The sequence below is a fragment of the Onychomys torridus genome, chromosome 1 (assembly GCF_903995425.1).
Source record: "Onychomys torridus chromosome 1, mOncTor1.1, whole genome shotgun sequence".
Lineage (NCBI taxonomy): Eukaryota > Metazoa > Chordata > Mammalia > Rodentia > Cricetidae > Onychomys > Onychomys torridus.
In genome coordinates, this window is record NC_050443.1 from 141,524,324 (window position 1) to 141,542,339 (window position 18,016).

The following is an 18,016-nucleotide window of genomic DNA, read 5'->3' on the forward strand; positions in this document are numbered from 1 at the left end:
ATGGCAGGAGGCTTGAGAGTTCAAGGTCTACACAGGCTACAGAGCAAAGTCCAAGCCAGCCTATAGATAGTGAAAGCTATAACAAAATATGAAGAGGGTGGTTGTGGGGATGGGAAACAACTCAAACAGAAAAAGACTTTCTATGTAAGTATGAGGACTCCAGTTCAAATCCTCAGCATCCAGGAAAAAGCCATAAGCCAGGCGTGGTGGTATGTGCCTGTAACCCCAGTGCTATGGGAAAGGGATGAGGAGATACAGGGATCCCAGCAGCTCACTGGAAAGTCAGTCTAGCCAAAACAGTGAGCTCCATAGTCAGTGAGACACTTGGACTCGAGTCCATCTCTAAAGGCCAGTGAGAGAGGGGTGGATGGAGCAGGTGGAGGTACCCTGCAAAGGAAACACCAGTTGTCTGTCCATACTTCCTTCCTAATATCCCACACACTTCCATCATGACCATAGTAAAGAAATCCACTTCTAAACCCAAAAGTATTATCTAACAAGCCCTAGGGTCCTGACTGCTTTTCCTCCCCTTCCTTCCCTTCTTCTCTTTCATCCACCCCTTCTCTCCCCCACTTCCCTACCCCTTCCTTTTTTCTTTCCTTCCTCCCTCCCTCCCTCCCATCCTCCCTCCCATCCTTCCTTCCTTCCTTCCTTCCTTCCTTCCTTCCTTCCTTCCTTCCTTCCTTTCGTTTTTAGAGAGGGTATTGAATTGGCAATCCTCCTGCCTCTGCCTCCCAATCACTGGGGCCACAGGTGTGAGCCCATGTGTAATGCTTTGCAGTGGTTTTTTTTTTTAGCAAAACTGTTTTGAGCATTGCAGTCAATGTGTCATCTTTCCTTGATATGCAATTCCTAGCCAATGAAAGGCTTTGCTATGTTGCTACTCATTAACTTTTTGTTTGTTTGTTTGTTTGTTTGTTTGTTTGTTTTTGGAGACAGGGTTTCTCCATGTAGTTTTGGTGCCTGTCATGGATCTCGCTCTGTAGACCAGGCTGACCTCGAACTCACAGAGATCCACCTGGCTCTACCCCCCAAGTGCTGGGATTAAAAGTGTGGGCCACCACCACTTGGCTCTAACTTTTTTATACATTTTCCTGTGGTGATATTTTATCTGTGTACCCCAATAAAGTTTATCTGAGGATCAGAGAAAAAAGCCAGCCACTATAGTAAATATAGAGGTCAGGCAATGGTAGCACATGCCTTTAATCCTATCACTCGGAAGGCAGGCAGAGATCCATCTGCATCTCTGTGAATTCAAGGCCACACTGGGAACAGAGCCAGGCATGGTGGTTCATACCTTTAATCCCAGCACTAACCATAAAGATCTGGAGGTCTGTACAGACAGACAGGAAGCGACAGAGCTGGGCAGGAAGAGGAAGTGTTGTAGCTGGGCGGAGAGAGGAAATGAGATGGCAGAACAGAATGGCATATAGGCATGGGTGTAGAGGAAGTAGGTCTCTTTGGCGGAAGAGCTCCAAGTGGTAAGAACGTGTCTGTCTTCTTTCTGCTTTTCTGATCTCTCTGATTTTTACCCCAATATCTGGCTCTGTGTTTTACCAATAAGACCGTTTAGCAATTCATCTACATTTTCCAAAACCTTCTAGAAAGGGCTGCTGAATCTCTAAAATGCTGAGGCTATCTTCACCAAGTATTCCCTGGCCATGTTACAGGTCCATGGAAGCAACGTAAGTTAGCCCAATCAGACTTGCATATGCCATGGATGTCTTCCTCTTTATTATGACCACTGTGAACAAGAAGGCACGTTATACCACTGTCCCAGATTGACATTTCCTACAATGTGAGGAACTGGCCCAGAAGGACAAGGATAATGTGATGGCAGAGTGGAAAGGGGGCTGGGGGAGGGGCAAGGGGGCTGGGGGGAGGGGCATGGGTGGAGTGTGAGGATGAAAAGAGACATCATGCTATGGTCATGTTAAGTCTGCGGGCCCTCTGGGCCAGGAGCTTTCCCCATGACACTATGATGCCTTTGCATAAATCTGCTCAGAATCATGAGGAATCAAATACTCCAGCCAAGACAAACACACAGCCCTGTCCTCACTCGGCACGACACTCTTTCTTCATTGTTTGTGTCTGTAGTAGGAGAAACGGCCCATGTGACACGACACACCCTGCTCCCCCACACATACAGATGACATCTGGAAATGCCATTGTGTGTTTCGGCAGCTGACCACAGCGGGAAGAACTTGTTTACAGTTCTTTGCCTTACTCACAGGCAGAAGCGGGATAATGGAGTGCTCAAAACATAAGCCCTGGATGGAGGGTCCTGAGAGCAAATCCCAGCATTGCCCCATGTGACCTTGGCTTTGTACCTTAATTTCCTCATCAATAAACATGGAGTGTCCAAATCACCAAGTGCACATTTTATCGGTGTCTGGGAAATATAAGAGTTCAAATGTTAGAGGGCTTTATCCTCTGTATTTGGCTTTGGCAATGTTTGCTGGGAATGTATTATCTTCTAGGTATTGTTGTAGGAACGAAGAATATATCATTGAACAAAATAGCTTGTATTTCAGCAAGAGAGAGACCCAGAATTAGCAATTAATATGAAATGAGAAAACAAAGCCAAGGAGAAAAAAAAAAGGACAACAAATGTTTTCTTTGGAAAAGAGTATGTAAAACAGTGCCAGGGCAATCGGAAGGGGCGGGGTTTGCAAAGGTGGCCAGTGCAGTTTTCTCTCAGGACGGCTATTTGAGCAGAGGCCTGAAAAGAGTGAAGGAAAGCCAGTAGCGTTTGCATGTCCATAACCACAGCCTTTGGGAGGTGGAGGAAGGGAAATCCTGAGGTCAAGGCTAGCCTTGGCGGTTTAGAGAATCTGAGGCCAAGCCAAGCCCCTGTCTCAAACAAACAAATAATAAATGAGCAAATGAATGAATGAATAACAAAAAGATCAAGGAGTTCCGGGAGGGGTGGGGGGACCTTGGAGAGAGGGAAGCCATGAAGGATCCAGGATAATGGAATGAGTCTCTGTGAAGATTTCTAAGGCAGGGGAGCAGGAGGTTAGCTCCCATGCAAGGAAGGTGAGCAGAGTGGCTGGAATGGAGTGAGGAAGAGGGACTCAGAAAGTTCAGGAAGCTAGGCCAGGCCCTATGCTGTAGGGGCGTGTTCCTACCATGCAGACTGAGGCAGGTGCTCTGTAGGATACGGAGGGTTTTACAAAGAGATGTCCTTTAACTTGATATCTTGTAAGGAGTCTCTGGGAGTTGGGTGGGAAGAGATACCAGGACCAGGGGAGGCAAGGAGACCAGCTGGGAGCCCAGTGCAGTGACCACAGCAAAAGAAGAAGGTGGCACAGTAGAGAGGAAAGGTCAGGTTATGGAGACATGAGGGGAATTTGACTAATAGAAGATCCTGTGGGGCATGAAGGCAGGGCTAGCCAGACATGATGATGCACACATAATCCCAGCACTCCAGAGGCTGAGACAGGTTACTGTGAATTCTACACCAGCCAGTGCTACCCAGTGAGACTGTCTCTAAATGGGCATCTGTCACATCAGCTTTTGATGCAAGCCACCAAGTAATACAGGGAACCACTGCAGGAAGGTGTGAAGTCTTTTTTAAAAATAATTTGACTTTTATTTTATGTGCATCGCTGTGAGGGTGTCAGGTCCCCTGGAACTGGAGTTAGAGACAGTTGTGAGTTGCCATGTGGTTCTGGGAATTGAACTTGAGTCCTCTGGAAGATCAGCCAGTGCTTGTAACCACTGAACCATTTCTGCTATCTCTCTCTCTCTCATATCTATATCTATATCTATATCTATATATATATATTCAGAGAGATTCACCTGCCTCTGCCTCCCAAATACTAGGCATGCCTGGCCTTTTTTCAATCTTATTTTATGTGTATGGATATTTTGTTACACGTATGTCTGTGCATCAAATTCATGCCTGGTACCCCCAGAGGCCAGAAGAGGATGTCAGATCCCTTTAACTGGATTTATAGTTGTGAGCTTCCGTGCGGTGCTGGGAATCAAGAGTCCTCTGGAAGAGCAGCAAGTGCTCTTAACTGCAGAGCTATCTCTCCAGTCACTTATAAACTTTTTGAAAGAAAGACTAATGGAGGTCATCAGAGGAGCCAACTGAGGAACTGGCCTCTCTTTGCCTTGGCTTCTAGGAGTCTGTTCTTTTTGTGATTCCTCACTGCCTCCTCCTCGTCTTCTGTGCTCTAAGGCAGCTGATAGAAATGACTTCTAGAGATTTGTCAGGATGACAGTCATTTGTGACCTTGACAAGAGTAGTTCTGGTCCAGTGATGGGGTCAAAGTGTGACTGGTGTGAGATGTGGGGAGAACAGAAGGAGCATGCAGTGAGTGCTCCCAACCCGGCCGGGTCTGTGCAGCCAGGCAAAAACATAAGTAAAGATTACAGAGGAGGATGGGGTCCTTGAAAAATCACTCATACACACATATGTGTACCCATGTATAGAGACAGGAGACTATGTAACAGGCCCCCAGACCTTAGCAAACTAATGCCATGTTACAGGCACCAAGGCACAGTTCTGACCTAAGAGCCCAGCACATAGACCCCAACATCTGCCAAAAAACAAGAACAAAGACCTAATCCATCATAGTCCACCGTTCTCAGAAAGTCTGTAAGTGTGCTGACCTTGCTTTGTGACTTTTGTAGCTCTGCTTATTGCTAAAGGTTCTTACTAATGGAAGTGTGTCAACCAGGATATGATTTTTTGCGCATAAAAAGCCAAGAATGATAAGCAAGTAGCTACACAATTTGGGTAAGTTCCCCATGTAGCCCACTAGTAGGTGAATAAAGACTTTCTATTGGCTTTCAGAGTCTGTGTTTTCAAGTAAACACATTTTTTTTTTTGCACTAATGTGAATGAGTCTGATGATGAGCAGGTTGGACTAAATTTGGAAGTTATTAATAGATGGCTTTGGTATAATAAGTGCTTGCCTCTAAACCCTACCTGGGAAAGTCATCACACACACACACACACACACACACACACACACACACACACACACACACACACAGGCTCTCATGAACCCACACTCATCTATACACAATAATAAAAATGTTAAAAGTTTTTGTTTGTTTGGTTGGTTGTTTTGTTTTGTTTTTTGAGACAGGGTTTCTCTGTGTAGCTTTGCGTCTTTCCTGGAAGTCACTCTATAGCCCAGGCTGGCCTCAGACTCACAGAGATCTACCTGCCTCTGCCTCCCAAGTGCTGGGACTAAGAGCGTGCGCTGCCGCTGCCGCCACCACCATCACCTGGCTCAAAAGTTGTTTTTTAACCCATTTTTCATTACTATAACAAAATAAGGCAGACTTCTTTACAAAGAAAGGTATAGTTTGACTTAAGGTTCTGGAGATACAAGGCCTAGGAGGGTAAAGATGGTATTGAAGACTTAGAGCATCAGCTGGCAAGAGGCAAAGATGCTGCAATGCTGTAGGATGTTTTTCTGTATGCTGTGAACATGTGTGGTTCCCATTGGATAATAAAGCTGTTTTGGCCTATGGCAAGAAAGCTTACAGCCACCTACAGAGAGAAGGGTGGAGTCAGGAGAGATGCCAACCTGCAGCCTAAGGAGCAACAAGATATCAGCGGACTGGTAATGCCACGGCCATGTGGCAACATATAGATTAATAGGAATGGGTTAATTTAAGATGGGAGAGCTGGCTAGCAAGAAACTGGAACCATAAGTCATACAGTTTGTAATTATTATAAGCCTCTGAGTAATTATTTTGTAAGTGGCTGCAGGACCACAGGTGGGAGAGATTCATCTGGATCTCGGTGCCAGGCAGGACCAGAGAAACTTCCAGCTACACTGGAACCTGCCTCTCACCTGCTTATAAAGCTAGCAAGATTCGCTTATGGGAGTGTTGCCAATGACTGACCTTTGAGCCAAGCAACTGCCCTCTTGGGGAGTTCAGTTATATCCCCCTGCCAGAAGGATTATCAGTTGTGCTTTATTACCTGTTACACCCTGACACAGAGAGGTGGGGAGGACTGGGAGACCCTCACATGAGTACCTAACACTCCTTACCATCTCTTGTATGCAACTCTACCTTCAACCCATGTAAGGGGACGGGTAGAGTATGAAGACCTGAGAAAACTTGTGGAGGGGAGCTCAATCTATAAGGCTGCTGGGAAGCTCTCATCTCTGGTGCTTTCCTGGGGTGGCCAACTGGAGGGGGAGGATACCCCTGTAAGTATCCATTTACCTGTGCTCTGTAAGGAAGCCCAATACATTATCACTGGCTACCCAGATTAGACAGGGGAGGGGGAGAGGAGATGAGCAACAAGAGATTCAACAGTAGCCAGAGTTGTTGTTGTTGTTGTTGTGTGTGTGTGTGTGTGTGTGTGTGTGTACATGTTCATGTGTGTAATGTGTATTGGGGGGCACATATGTGTACATGCATGTGGAGGCCTGAGGTGGATGTCAGGAATTATGTTGCCCTGCCCACCGTGCATTTACACAGCTTCTGGGAATCCAGCAAGCATAAAGCACAAGGAAACAGTGAGCAGGGACATGAACCTTGGACTCCCAGATTAAATGATACACCATGCTCTACCAATGTAGCTATCCTGGCCTGTTCTTTTCTGGTCTCACAGTAGGGATGAGATTTCAACACACGAAGCCGTGGGGCCATTCCAAAACTCTCCTGCCCATGGCAATAGACAAGGGGGAGGCATCCCAGTGCTGTGGGTGAGGTATGGATGAGTATCTGAGGGACAAGTGTGAACAGCACCTGGACAGAAAGACAGAGAGCCTAGAGGGTGCAGGAGGTGGAAGGTGAAGTCCTTTGTCAGATTGCCTTTATTTTCTCAGTGAAATAAACAGCAGGGCTTTTGGCTCATAGAGTGAGGAGCAAGGAGAGTGTCTGAGGACAGAAGGTGCAATTTAGTTATTTCAGAGTGTGGGAGAGGAAAGTCCCTAGGGATATGCAAAAGGGCAATGTGGAGAGCCCACTAGAGACTCATGATCATAAATTTAGAGTAGCAACGGCGTAGCCTTGTTATTTTAGTTCAGCGTTGGAGAAACTGTTTTGCCAAGAGGTCCCAGGAACCAGGTGAGGGGTGCATGCGTACAAACCATGGCGTCATGACTGGGTAGGAAGGATGTAAGGACAAGATTAAACAGTGAAAAGGGAAATTGGAGGCCAGACCTGAGTGAAAGAATTGCTCAAATGTGGTTATTGGAATAAATAAACTAGAAGAGAAAGAAGTGGTCAGGAAGTAGGGTGCAGGTCAAGAGTTCAAAACTGGCTATGGTTAACTGGTCTTGCAAAGGTCTAGGGTACCCACATAACTATGGGGTGGTTCGGGGACTAGGGTCTCTGTAAGCCATTTACCTACTCGAATGCTACATTCCTTAGCAGTGTTAACAGTGGCGGGGTGGGGGTGGAGAGTTTTGAGTCAAGTGAGTGGGACTCTTGGAGCGTGAAGGAGAGTGAAAGTCAGCAGAAAGGCACAAGGCGGGGCTCGCATAGCCTGGGGACAAGGTCTAAAGCTGCAGGCGGTGGGAAGTCAGACCAACTTCAGGGAAAACGCTGCTGCTGCTGCTGCTGACAACAGGTTCTGAATGCCACTCTGGAGCCTTAGTAAACCCCATCCTCTCTTGGGGGGCTAAGAGGCTAACCAGGGTGAAGGATTTATTCAGGGTCCTGGAGTCAGCAGGAAAACAGGCAACAGCCAGACCTTTTATTTCCTTTGCTCTGCTTCCCAAATACCAACCCAGTGTTTTGGATATTTAAAAGAACTCTTAAAATGCCCTTGTTTGCTTCTGCCTTTATACCACCAGTGCTGCTCAAGGACAGGGCGGTGGTAACCATGGCAGTGAGCAGAGGGCGGTGAAGAGGTGGTTTTTAAAACGGGGTGAAGCTCAGGCAAGCAGCATACAGAGCTGGAACCCCTTGTCCTTCTTGGGGCCCTTTGTTCATTCAGCTCAACCGCGAGGAAAAGCTGAATTCTTGCCTGCAGGGAAGCAAGCCTGAAAGGCTTGAAGGGCTTGCCTCTCTCGAGGTGTGTCCCTGAGAATAGATCTGGGGAGCCACTAGGGAAAGTTGGGGCAGCTGGCATACACAGGACAGTCTGTGGTGGCAAAGAAGCCAGCTCTCTCGCCTCCTGGGTGTAGAGTTCTTAGGATCTGTCGTCAGCTGGTCTCACCACATCTCCCAGACAGGTGGCTGCTCATGGGGGTGGCCCAGAATTCCAGCCAAAAAGGCTTGCCAGGCCCTGCCTTCGCAGGAAGGTATGGGAGGCAGAGGAGGGTAGAGGCGACAAGAGTGAAGGAGAGAGCTGCTGGATTAGGAGCCTCAAGTGCCATCCTTTCGAAGACGCGCCCCAAGCGGTTGCAGGGCAGGACAGGGCAAACTAGAGGCCCATGGGCACAGGAGAGTCCCATGACTGCAGTGTTTTGCGGCAGGTTTCCCAGCTGCTCTAGGCAGGAGGGAGGCAGCCCCGGTGATGGGCAAGGGAGGGAGGGAGAAGAGGAAGGAAGTAACAGGAGACCACTGAGAGCCAGTTCCCGGTGTTCAGAGAACACCAGCCGCCTCCGGTCCCGGTGGGTGGCTGGATGTGTGGAAATGAAACCAGGGGTGGGAGGGAGGGTGAAGAACAAGCACACACTTTCTGCCTGTCACCCACTCACCTCGCCTTCCCGACCCCTGCAGCCCACGTCCCTACTGGGGTAGGGGTGGGAGGAGGTGGGAGGAAGGCAGTTCGCCAAGCACCCACCCCGAAGTACGGAGCAACTGTCGGTGAATCAGAACTGTCTCAGCCTCCTGTCACCTGCGCTCACTCGGGAGGGGAACATGGCATCATCCTTGGGACGTGGGACTTGCGACGGAAGGGGGTGGAGGACCCAGCGGCCAGGGTGTTAGGGTGTCTACCTCCCAACATCTAGGGGACCTCGGGGAGAATGGGTGGGACCAGGGCCTGGGGGTACTTGGGAGGAGGGGAAGCGATGAGAGAGGGCGGGAGTGTCCTGTGGTGGGAAGCGCCGGGGAGCGGCGCCGGTACCGAGGGGCGGCTGCTGCTGCCGCCAGTGCGCGGGGTTATGCGAGGTAACCGAGCCTGGAGGAGGAGGGAGGCGGCGTGGGCCGCGGGCCGGGGTGTCTGGCGCTCGTTGGACAAAGAGATGATGAAACGTGAGCGCTATATTTACCAAGGGGGTGGAGACGGGTGGGAGGGGGTAAAAAGGACAAACTGTTCCACAACAACCACAGGAAACACAGCCCTTCTGACTCACCCAGAGGGCCGCGCCGACCCCAGCGCAAGCTTAGCCCCGAGGCAGTCCCGGAGCCCGGGGCTGGGGGGTTGGGGGAGACGCCGGCACCGGACCGAACCCGGGTACCGGGCTGGGGATGGGTTGGCTTATAAATACAAGGCACACTGGGTCGAAAGGCTGCAGGCGTGTGCGCGTAGCTTTTGTGGGGCCAGGGAGGGTGCGGAAAGACGTTACTGGTCTTTTGGCCGCGTGGCCGGGTCCTCGCGGGAGAGACTGTGCTTGCCCGCAGTCGCCGAGAGTATGATTCCTGCAAAGTCATCTTCACCCGCACAGCCTGGCCGGCCGGTCAGCCCGCCCCGCCCCGCCCGGGGACAGCAGCACCAGCCACCCCACCCCCACCCCCGCGCCTTGCTCGCAGCGCCCAGAGTTGGGGTGCGGTGCAGACTATGTTTAGAGGCTGATGTCATCGTGACACCCTACTCTGCAGTGTTCCCAGGGGTACCGCAGGGGAGGTTTTCCTGATCTTCGAGGATGTGGGGGTGGAAGGTGGCCTGCCTTCTCAGCACACCTTACACCCATGGTACCCCAGAGATTTTTAAAAAAAAAAAATCTCTCTAGAGTTACGAAACAGGGCGGTGCGTGCACGTGGAGGGTGCCAACCCAGTGGCTAGCGCCCCGAGGGGCCAGCAACCCTCCCTAGTCGCTCCACCCCCAGCTCAGGTGTAGGGGGCTAATTTCAAGGTTAGCTCACGTGGGCGCGGGCGCCCGGAGCTCCTTGCACGAGTTTGGGGCGGGTTCCTCGTCCCCCAATCTAGGGCAGTTTGTTCAACTGCAGCAAAGAGAGCTTGATGTTCCAGCAGGGAAGGGATTTCTGAGAACTGGGACTGTCCTCAGATGAACCTGCCTCCTCCGGCTGCTGCGGCGGCGGCCGCCTGCGGAAGACTTTTTAAAAGGGCAATGCCAGGCCCAGACGCTCGGCGCGCGAGTGGCTGAGCCGCCCGCCACTCTGCGGCCGGAGCAGAGCACCCGCCTCCGAGCGCCACGCGGGGCTGCTCTGAGCACAGGGGGCTGCGGGCTAAACTTATCCTGCTGCATATGCATGAACGGATGGCCTTTCCGCTCTGCTATGGAGAGGCCTGGCGTTTTGCGGTAGGCTGCTGAGTGGAACGAGAGTAAAGTAGGGCGTCGTGTAAGTTTTCGCGCTTGCCGGAGCTCCCCGCCCCCTCCAGACTTTGGGTGTTAACTCAACCTGGCCACAATCGGTTCGCCAGATCCGGCTTTATCGGATTGTGTTTCCGTTCCAGGCACATCACTGTAATAGAGAGCCCACCCCTTCAGCCCTGTCTATGTCCTCCCTAAGCCCACTACCTCCCCTAATTCTGCTTTCAGTGAAACGAACATAACTTTACCAAGTAGGCCCTTAATGTGCACTGGGTGGGATCGCTAAAGCTGCAGAGCCCAGGCCCAGGAAAGGGAGAGGTGTGGATCCTGCCCAATGTGAGGTCTGACACGTGATCCCCTACCCCCAGCGGGCCATCTGTTCTTTTTCCTTCCCGCCCGGAGGCTGGCAACTCTGTCCAGGCACAGTCCACGCCTCTCAGCAGGAAAAGACTGCGAAAAGCCAGAATCGGCAGAACCCTGTATCTACAGCATGTGACTTTAGGCTGAACTTCGGGCCTAGAGCAGGGACGATACCTGGCCATCTGTGTTTTAAGCAGAGTGCCAGGTGATTAGCCCCACCCACCAAAATGGGGAAGCCCTGCCTCAGGTCTAAATAAATCTCCTGGGAGGAATCAGCAGCATTAGCCTGGAAATACCTTACTGGGGCTTACCTAGGAAAAAGAACAGATTCTAAGCCTCCAGGCCACTTCTTACAAACCAGTGAAAGAAGTGAGTGGAGGTGAGATTATGAAATTAGGGGGGGGAAATTATGTTAACTCTAGCTTTTGGGAGGTGCTGGAGTTGGAGGCTACCCTAGACCCTGTTTGTAAAAAGAATAATTTTGAAAAAAAAATGAGTTCTCATTAAATACCGGATTTAAGGTTCTCCAACCTTCACTGCCGTAACAACGTTCTGAGAAAGCAAATCTTACTTTGTGGCCCCTGCCCCAGGATTTTTGAGACAGTCTCCTGCAGCCCACTCTGGCCTGTACCCCACAGTCTCCCTTTCTCCTCCTCCCCAGTACTGGGGTTAAGGCGTGCCCTTCCACACCCCAGCCTGTCCTTTAGGAATCTTTAAAGACCCCTGCGAGGCAGGAGTTTGAAAGAGTCTGTGCTACAGTCTTAATCTAATCCTATCAGTCTGCAGATAAGGAGAAGCCTCTGAGAGGTTGGGTGAGGTCACAGATCTCATCTTAGGTCCAAGAGGCCTGCACCCTTCAGGCACTACCTTGTACTAGATCACTTAATGATAATTATTTTAGGGAGCACTGTAAACAAGGCTCTCTGTTCTGGCTACAGGCTCATAAGTCATAGCCTTGAGAATTTGCATAATAAAGCATAAGCTTAAGGAGAATGTGGAGAGGCAGACAATATAAACTAGAAGTACAATCTTTGAATTCTAGTGTTCCTCTGGGTGGGGGCATTTGGAGTAGAAATGTGATAAAGAGTGACTTGGGAAAGCAGACCTCTTATATTTATGTGGCCTAATATTAACAGGATAACTTGCCAAAATTTAATTGAGACAACCGAATGCTGGCTAAATAGCATAAGCTGGTTTTAACCATAAAACTATTATAATACATTCCAACACAGCAAGGAAACTGTTGAAAAATACAGGGAAGAAAATTATGACGTAGGAATTATCACTTCTTGTGCTATGTGCTATCAAACACATGCATGTTTTTTAACATGTAGCTCTCATCTAGGACAGATTCCCTTGTATTTCTGTCCCCATGCCCTGCTGACAAGAACATAAACATCTGAGAATGAACGGTCAGGAAAGGGGGACATGGTGTACAACGTTAGAATTGCTGAATTTGAAACCATTCTCTAAATCAACTAGCAATTTGTTTGCACGTCTGTAAGAAATTCACAAAGATGAAATCTGCTTTCTTGATCTTTTATAACTGAATCGAGGGTATCAGAGAATTCAGTCCAAACTGCATGAAATCAAAGGGCACTAAAGAGAAGGTAGTGAAGAAGTAAGGGAGGTTAAAGTTTACATATGAAGAACTCCTGAGGTTACTGTATTCAAACTCAGAATCACAATATTTAAGGAAAGATACAGGCTTTTCTTTCCTTTCTCCTTCCTTCCTTCCTTCCTTCCTTCCTTCCTTCCTTCCTTCCTTCCTTTCTCTCTCTCTCTCTCTCTCTCTCTCTCTCTCTCTCTCTCTCCTCTGTCTCTCTCTCTCATAATGCTGATGTTAGTCTTAAAATTACTCAGACCCAGACAGAGGGGACTTTTTCACGAGTGTAACTTCTGTGAGTAGAAACACAGGTCTGGGAGAGTGTGTAGGCCTCGACCATGAGGTTCCTAGAGAGATCCACTGGTTATCTGTGCTGTGCCCTAGGAGACAGGTAGAGGGGCAAATTCTAAGAATCATGTATCCTAGAGAGAGTTTATTCTAGAAAAAATGATCACAAATTAGGCAGACTCAATCCCCCTTCCTCCTTCCTTTTTTTTTTCCTCCTTTTTACTTTTCTTTCTTGAGAAATGATCTCATTCTGGAGCCCAGGTTACCCCCAGGCTGACCTCCTCAAATGCTCCATCCTTCTAAGTACTGGGACTTCAGGTGTGCACCCTCATGGCCAGCTCCTGTGAATTCTTTCATGAAATTAAGGTTATTAGAATGCAAAAAAAAAAAAAAATCCAAAATGGCTTCCCTGTTACGTGGTTGCTACAGGGTGCATGAGGGTGCTGGGTCTGGGCCTGGCACAGAGCAAGTCTCCATGCTCTCAAGGGGTTGGATACTGATGTGATCCTGGTGGTAATGCTCCATGGGTCAGCCCCTCCTTTCTAAATGTGCTTTTCCCAGGAAATGACCTTGTGTGGTGTCTTTCCTGAATCACTTAAAAAGTCAAAACAATCTACTCTAACCTTCAAACTGAGACCCAGAAGAACCCAGTGTAAGCATCCCAAATATTAAAGGTTAATCAGCAGTGGGAGTCAGGGTTAGATACTGTGAAATTAGCAAAATTAGCATTTCATAGAAACAAGACACTTTCATACTCAGGATAAGTGGATGGACTTTTAATCAGCAGTGCCCCTCACAGTATGGCCCTGGTAGGGATATTGGCTCTAGTTTCTCTGCTCAGCTATCAAGATGGAAAACAACCCCAGCATTCATGACAAACCCACACTAATTGTTGATCAAGTAATGCCACAAGATTCAGCTGGTTAGGATTTCTGGCTGATTCCAGTTCTTAAGAATCTATTTAACATAGTTAATGTTTTACGGGGACTTGGTTCTTCTAAAGGAGAGTTGGGAATCAGGAACCCTGTGGTTTCTATTGAGTTCTGCCATTATCTACCTGATAAGGTAGAAAAGTCTGGTTCCCCACATTTGTAAAGCTAGGGGGAAGGAAATGTACCCTGCAGGAATTGGGAGGAGTCCCTGAAAAGGATTTTAAAGTCAGGCAAACGAGGGGCTTCCGCTGGTCTTCCCGAGGTTAAGAGGGCATTTGGGGCAGTAGGAACATTGGGTTATAGCAAAATACCAAGATGTGGTGCTTCTGTGCAAGGACTATTGGATATGGAACTAGATCTTTTGTTAGCTGTGATTTTTTTTCGATGAATTTCTCACAGTTTATGTGTGGGGTGGAAGAACTTTTAGCCAGGTCCAAAGTGCTGCAATCCAAACAAGAAAGAATTGATGCTGTCTTTTCAGTTTGTCCTTAGATAACGTGGCCTGCCATATTGAAGGGTTGTTTAAAACTAGATTCATGCTGCATTTACTAATCACTACATCCTCCCACCTATCCTTCAGGGTTACCACCAGCAACACAAAATGTAAAGATCTGTCCGGTTCCACTACAGCTCCGCAGGTTTACAAGTGTCGAGCGCTTGCTTTCGGAACGCCCTTCTGATTGGCTGAGCCAATGCCAGTGACATCAACCAACTTACTTTTGATTGGAAGGCCGGTTGCTGGGACTGTAGCGTTTGCAGGAAGTCACTTAACTGTTTGAGGGCTAGAAACCCGAAGCTGAAGTTCTGTTCCGTCCCTAGGGACGGGTGTAACCGCCTGGGGGAGATACGTCTCCAAGCCACGCCAGCTGGCACGTGGGCCGGGAGGCGTGGGCGCGCGCGCGGACCGGGCGGCATCCGCGGGGCTGCGCCGCCCGGCACCGAACAGTTTCCCTTTTAAATGTCAGCGTTCGGGGCTGGAGGGGCAGCACGCGGCGGCGGAACGGAACGGTCGGATTGGCCGCGCGCCGTAGTTCTGGACGCACCTCTCCACCGAAGGGCCCTTCTGACTGGCAGGGGGAGAAAGTAAACAGAGTTGAATCACCCTCCCCACTGGCCAATTGGAGGGGGCCTGGATTGTGACGTGATGGGATTCTGCGAAATTGTTACTGAGCTGGAGAATGCCGGAGCGGCGCGGCGCGGCAGGACCAGGGGCTCGGCGGCCGTCGGCGGACGCGGGAAGAAGTGTCTTCTAGGAGGCGCGGCGCCCCGCTCGGTCCCCGCCCCCCGCGTCCGCGTACTCGGCTGATGCCCCGGGGCGTGAGCTCGGCGGAGAGGCGGCCGAGGGCGTGCGCCTGGCTCGCAGTTGCCTTTCCCCGCGACTCGGACGCGTTTGCAGTCGAATAAACTTGCGACCGCCACGTGTGGCATCTCTCCAAGGAGGCGGCTCAGGAGGAGGGCGCGCCCGTCGGGGAATCGCGCGGGGCGCCGGGCAGGGCGGCGGCGACAGCGGCGGAGCCGGCCGCGGCTGCTGCGTGCGGAGGCGCAGCCGGTTACGTAAAGATGAGGGGCTGAGGTCGCCTCGGCGCTCCCGCGAGTCGCAAGCTCCCGCGCCCCCGCCCCCTCGGCCTCGCCGCACCGCTCGTCGTCCGAGGCCAGGGCAGGGCGAGCCGAAGCTCCGCAGCCACCGTCAAGTTTGGCCGCACCGCCCGGGGTGCCGTCGCCCGCACCATGTCCGCGGCCGCCTACATGGACTTCGTGGCTGCCCAGTGTCTGGTTTCCATCTCCAACCGCACCGCCGTGCCGGAGCATGGGGGCGCTCCGGACGCCGAGCGGCTGCGACTACCTGAGCGCGAGGTGACCAAGGAGCACGGTGACCCGGGGGACACCTGGAAGGATTATTGTACGCTGGTCACCATCGCCAAGAGCTTGTTGGACCTGAACAAGTACAGACCCATCCAGACCCCCTCGGTGTGCAGCGACAGTCTGGAGAGTCCCGATGAGGATATAGGATCCGACAGCGACGTGACCACCGAATCTGGGTCGAGTCCTTCCCACAGCCCGGAGGAGAGACAGGATTCTGGCAACACGCCCAGCCCGCTCTCCCTCCTCCACTCTGGAGTGGCTGCGAAGGGGAAACACGCCTCCGAAAAGAGGCACAAGTGCCCCTACAGTGGCTGTGGGAAAGTCTATGGAAAATCCTCCCATCTTAAAGCCCATTACAGAGTGCATACAGGTTAGCGGCGTCGCCTCTCCCCCGCTCTGGGCTTAGCTAACCTTTGGCCGGCCAGCATTCCTGGGCGCCCAGGTCTCCGCACTCGGCCTAGAGGCTGCAAACATTTTGGAGAAGATGCTGTTTAACCCTTGCACTCTCTCCTTACTTGGCCCCAACCTTTAGGAGCCACCCGGAGCCCCCAAACTGCCGGCCTGAGAGAGTGGCTTGCGTGGCTTGGCCGGGGAGCGGGCCCGCCCCTCCCTTGCCCGCCCCGCCCCCGGGACTCCGCACCCCGGAGCTGCGGGGCCGCCCCACCTGGGGAGACGCTGGCGGCGGGCAGTCAGATGGCGCAGCTTTTTTATTCCCTTCCCTGGTGGGGTTGCAGCGGAGGGGTCGCGGCGTGGGGGAGAAGCCGCACTCTGCGTGAATCCTTTTAGGGATGACTAAGGACTCGTTTAGCTGGATGGCGGCTACTTTTCAGGGCTTGCCAAGGTGGTTTTAAATTTGGCCAAGAGCCCCCTGAGAGGTTTAAAATAAAACTGCCCCAGGCTGCAGGGGAGACTGATGAAGGAATGGTTGGCAGATTAACTTTGCGACCAGTTAGCCTTCCTAAGGGACGTGAATCAGTGCTGATCTGTCACACCTGAACCCTAAGTAGAGAGGTGTGGTCTCTGCTGGAGTTCAGGGCCTCGGGGATGAAATGTGGGGCGCTTCTGCTAGCGGTAGGCCAAGCAGCATACACCAACGTGGCTGGAAAGACATCTGCTGTGTGGAATGGGCATTAGGGACTTAGAGGGACCTTGGTCAACTGGCTGTGGTTGTTCCAATTCAACATGCGCAGGACAAGTTGGAAAGCATTCACATGTGGACGTGCTGTGTGATCAGCTTGGGAAGGATCGTTTGTAATTGCTGTTAGGATCAGGCAGCAGACCCTTCCCTTCGGCCCTGAGACAGCGCGCTTAAGAAGTTGTTGGCATTGTGTGGAAAGGCATAGAGGATTTTTGGTGTGAAGGTTTGATATTTTGTAGGAGAGATCCTGAACCTTTGGTTTCAAAATGGTGCTCTTGTAAGGGTTTTCGGCTTTGTTCGCCTTTTAAAAGAAGGACTGTGTAAACCACCTCTTCTTTATTTCCTTTGGAAAATGAGTCTCTTGGAGGTTGGCTGCCAACACCCATATAAATCTGAATTTCCTAGTGATCATGAAAAAACAGGTGCTTTTAGGTTTCCACATCTAGGTTGCCATATGAAACAGCACCTTTGGAAGTTTGAATCTATAAGGCAGTTAGACAGGCCTGTACCCTCAGTGAGGGGTGTGACCTTTAGTAGGGCCCTAGGAGGCGAAGAGTGGTGTATGATGAACTCAGCGTGTTACTCACCACAGCTGTTGGGCGGGCCTGGCCATGTCAGCCATGTTCCCTGGGTTCAGTAGCTCACATGGACACCCACTGCCACCTTGAGCAAAGGCATTTTCTCCTTCAGGAGGGCTGCCCAATGGTGTAAGTGGGGAGGCCCGCAGTGCCTCCGTGGCTCAGCAGTAGATACCCAGCATTCTGGGCCATTTCGGCTGAGTGCTTTTCTCGGGCGTTTATAGAAATGGCTGCTCATGTGTGCGTGCATGCGTGCTGCTCTTTAATTCTCCATAAGGCATGTCAGGCTCAGCTGTTTCAGGAGAACCTTTCACACAGTTCAGAGTGGAAAAGAAAGTGAAATAAATACTCTTCCTGTTTTAAATACTTAAGTCATTCTTTAGGTTCTGGTGGTGTGGTGATTGCAGGGGTCTTGTTTATGTTTGGGGGGGGGGGTGCTTGGGGGAGGGGTGGAGGACTCTGTCCTGCTAGTGTGGACAGAAACTCCAGCCTCTACAGATGTTGCCTAAAGTGTACTGACGAGAAGGCACTTGGATTCTCAGAGAGCTTCAGGTTAGATCATGGTTGGGTGGGGCAAGGAACTTCCTGATTTTCTGTCTGCTGGTTCTTAAATCCTGAAGGGGCCTGGAGACAGCCTCGGAGCTTCAGAGCTGAAATCCCTGCCACGCCCCCATGTTCAGTATTGCTCCACACATTCCCTTGAGAATCCCCCTTGCTTGCTCACTTCCTTATAGAGCCTTGTGCAGCTCTGCTTCCATAGGGCAGCTTTAAAAGTGGAATCATTTCAAAAACTGTTTTATTTAATTCCGTGGAGCTCTTTCCACGGTGTCCTGAGGAAGGACACAGTTGAGGGGGCTGAACTAGGCTCGGATTTGCCTTTC

General features: G+C 50.8%; 1 protein-coding gene across 1 annotated transcript in view; it reads left to right on the forward strand.

Moving 5' to 3' along the window:
* The first annotated feature begins 14,180 nt into the window (after positions 1–14,180).
* Klf9 (Kruppel like factor 9) overlaps positions 14,181–18,016 on the forward strand; it is a 28,449-nt gene continuing 24,613 nt past the window's right edge. The window contains exon 1 of the mRNA XM_036207879.1: positions 14,181–15,789. Coding sequence (XP_036063772.1) covers positions 15,285–15,789 — 505 coding nt within the window. The 5' untranslated portion in view covers positions 14,181–15,284. The remainder of the gene's footprint in view (positions 15,790–18,016) is intronic.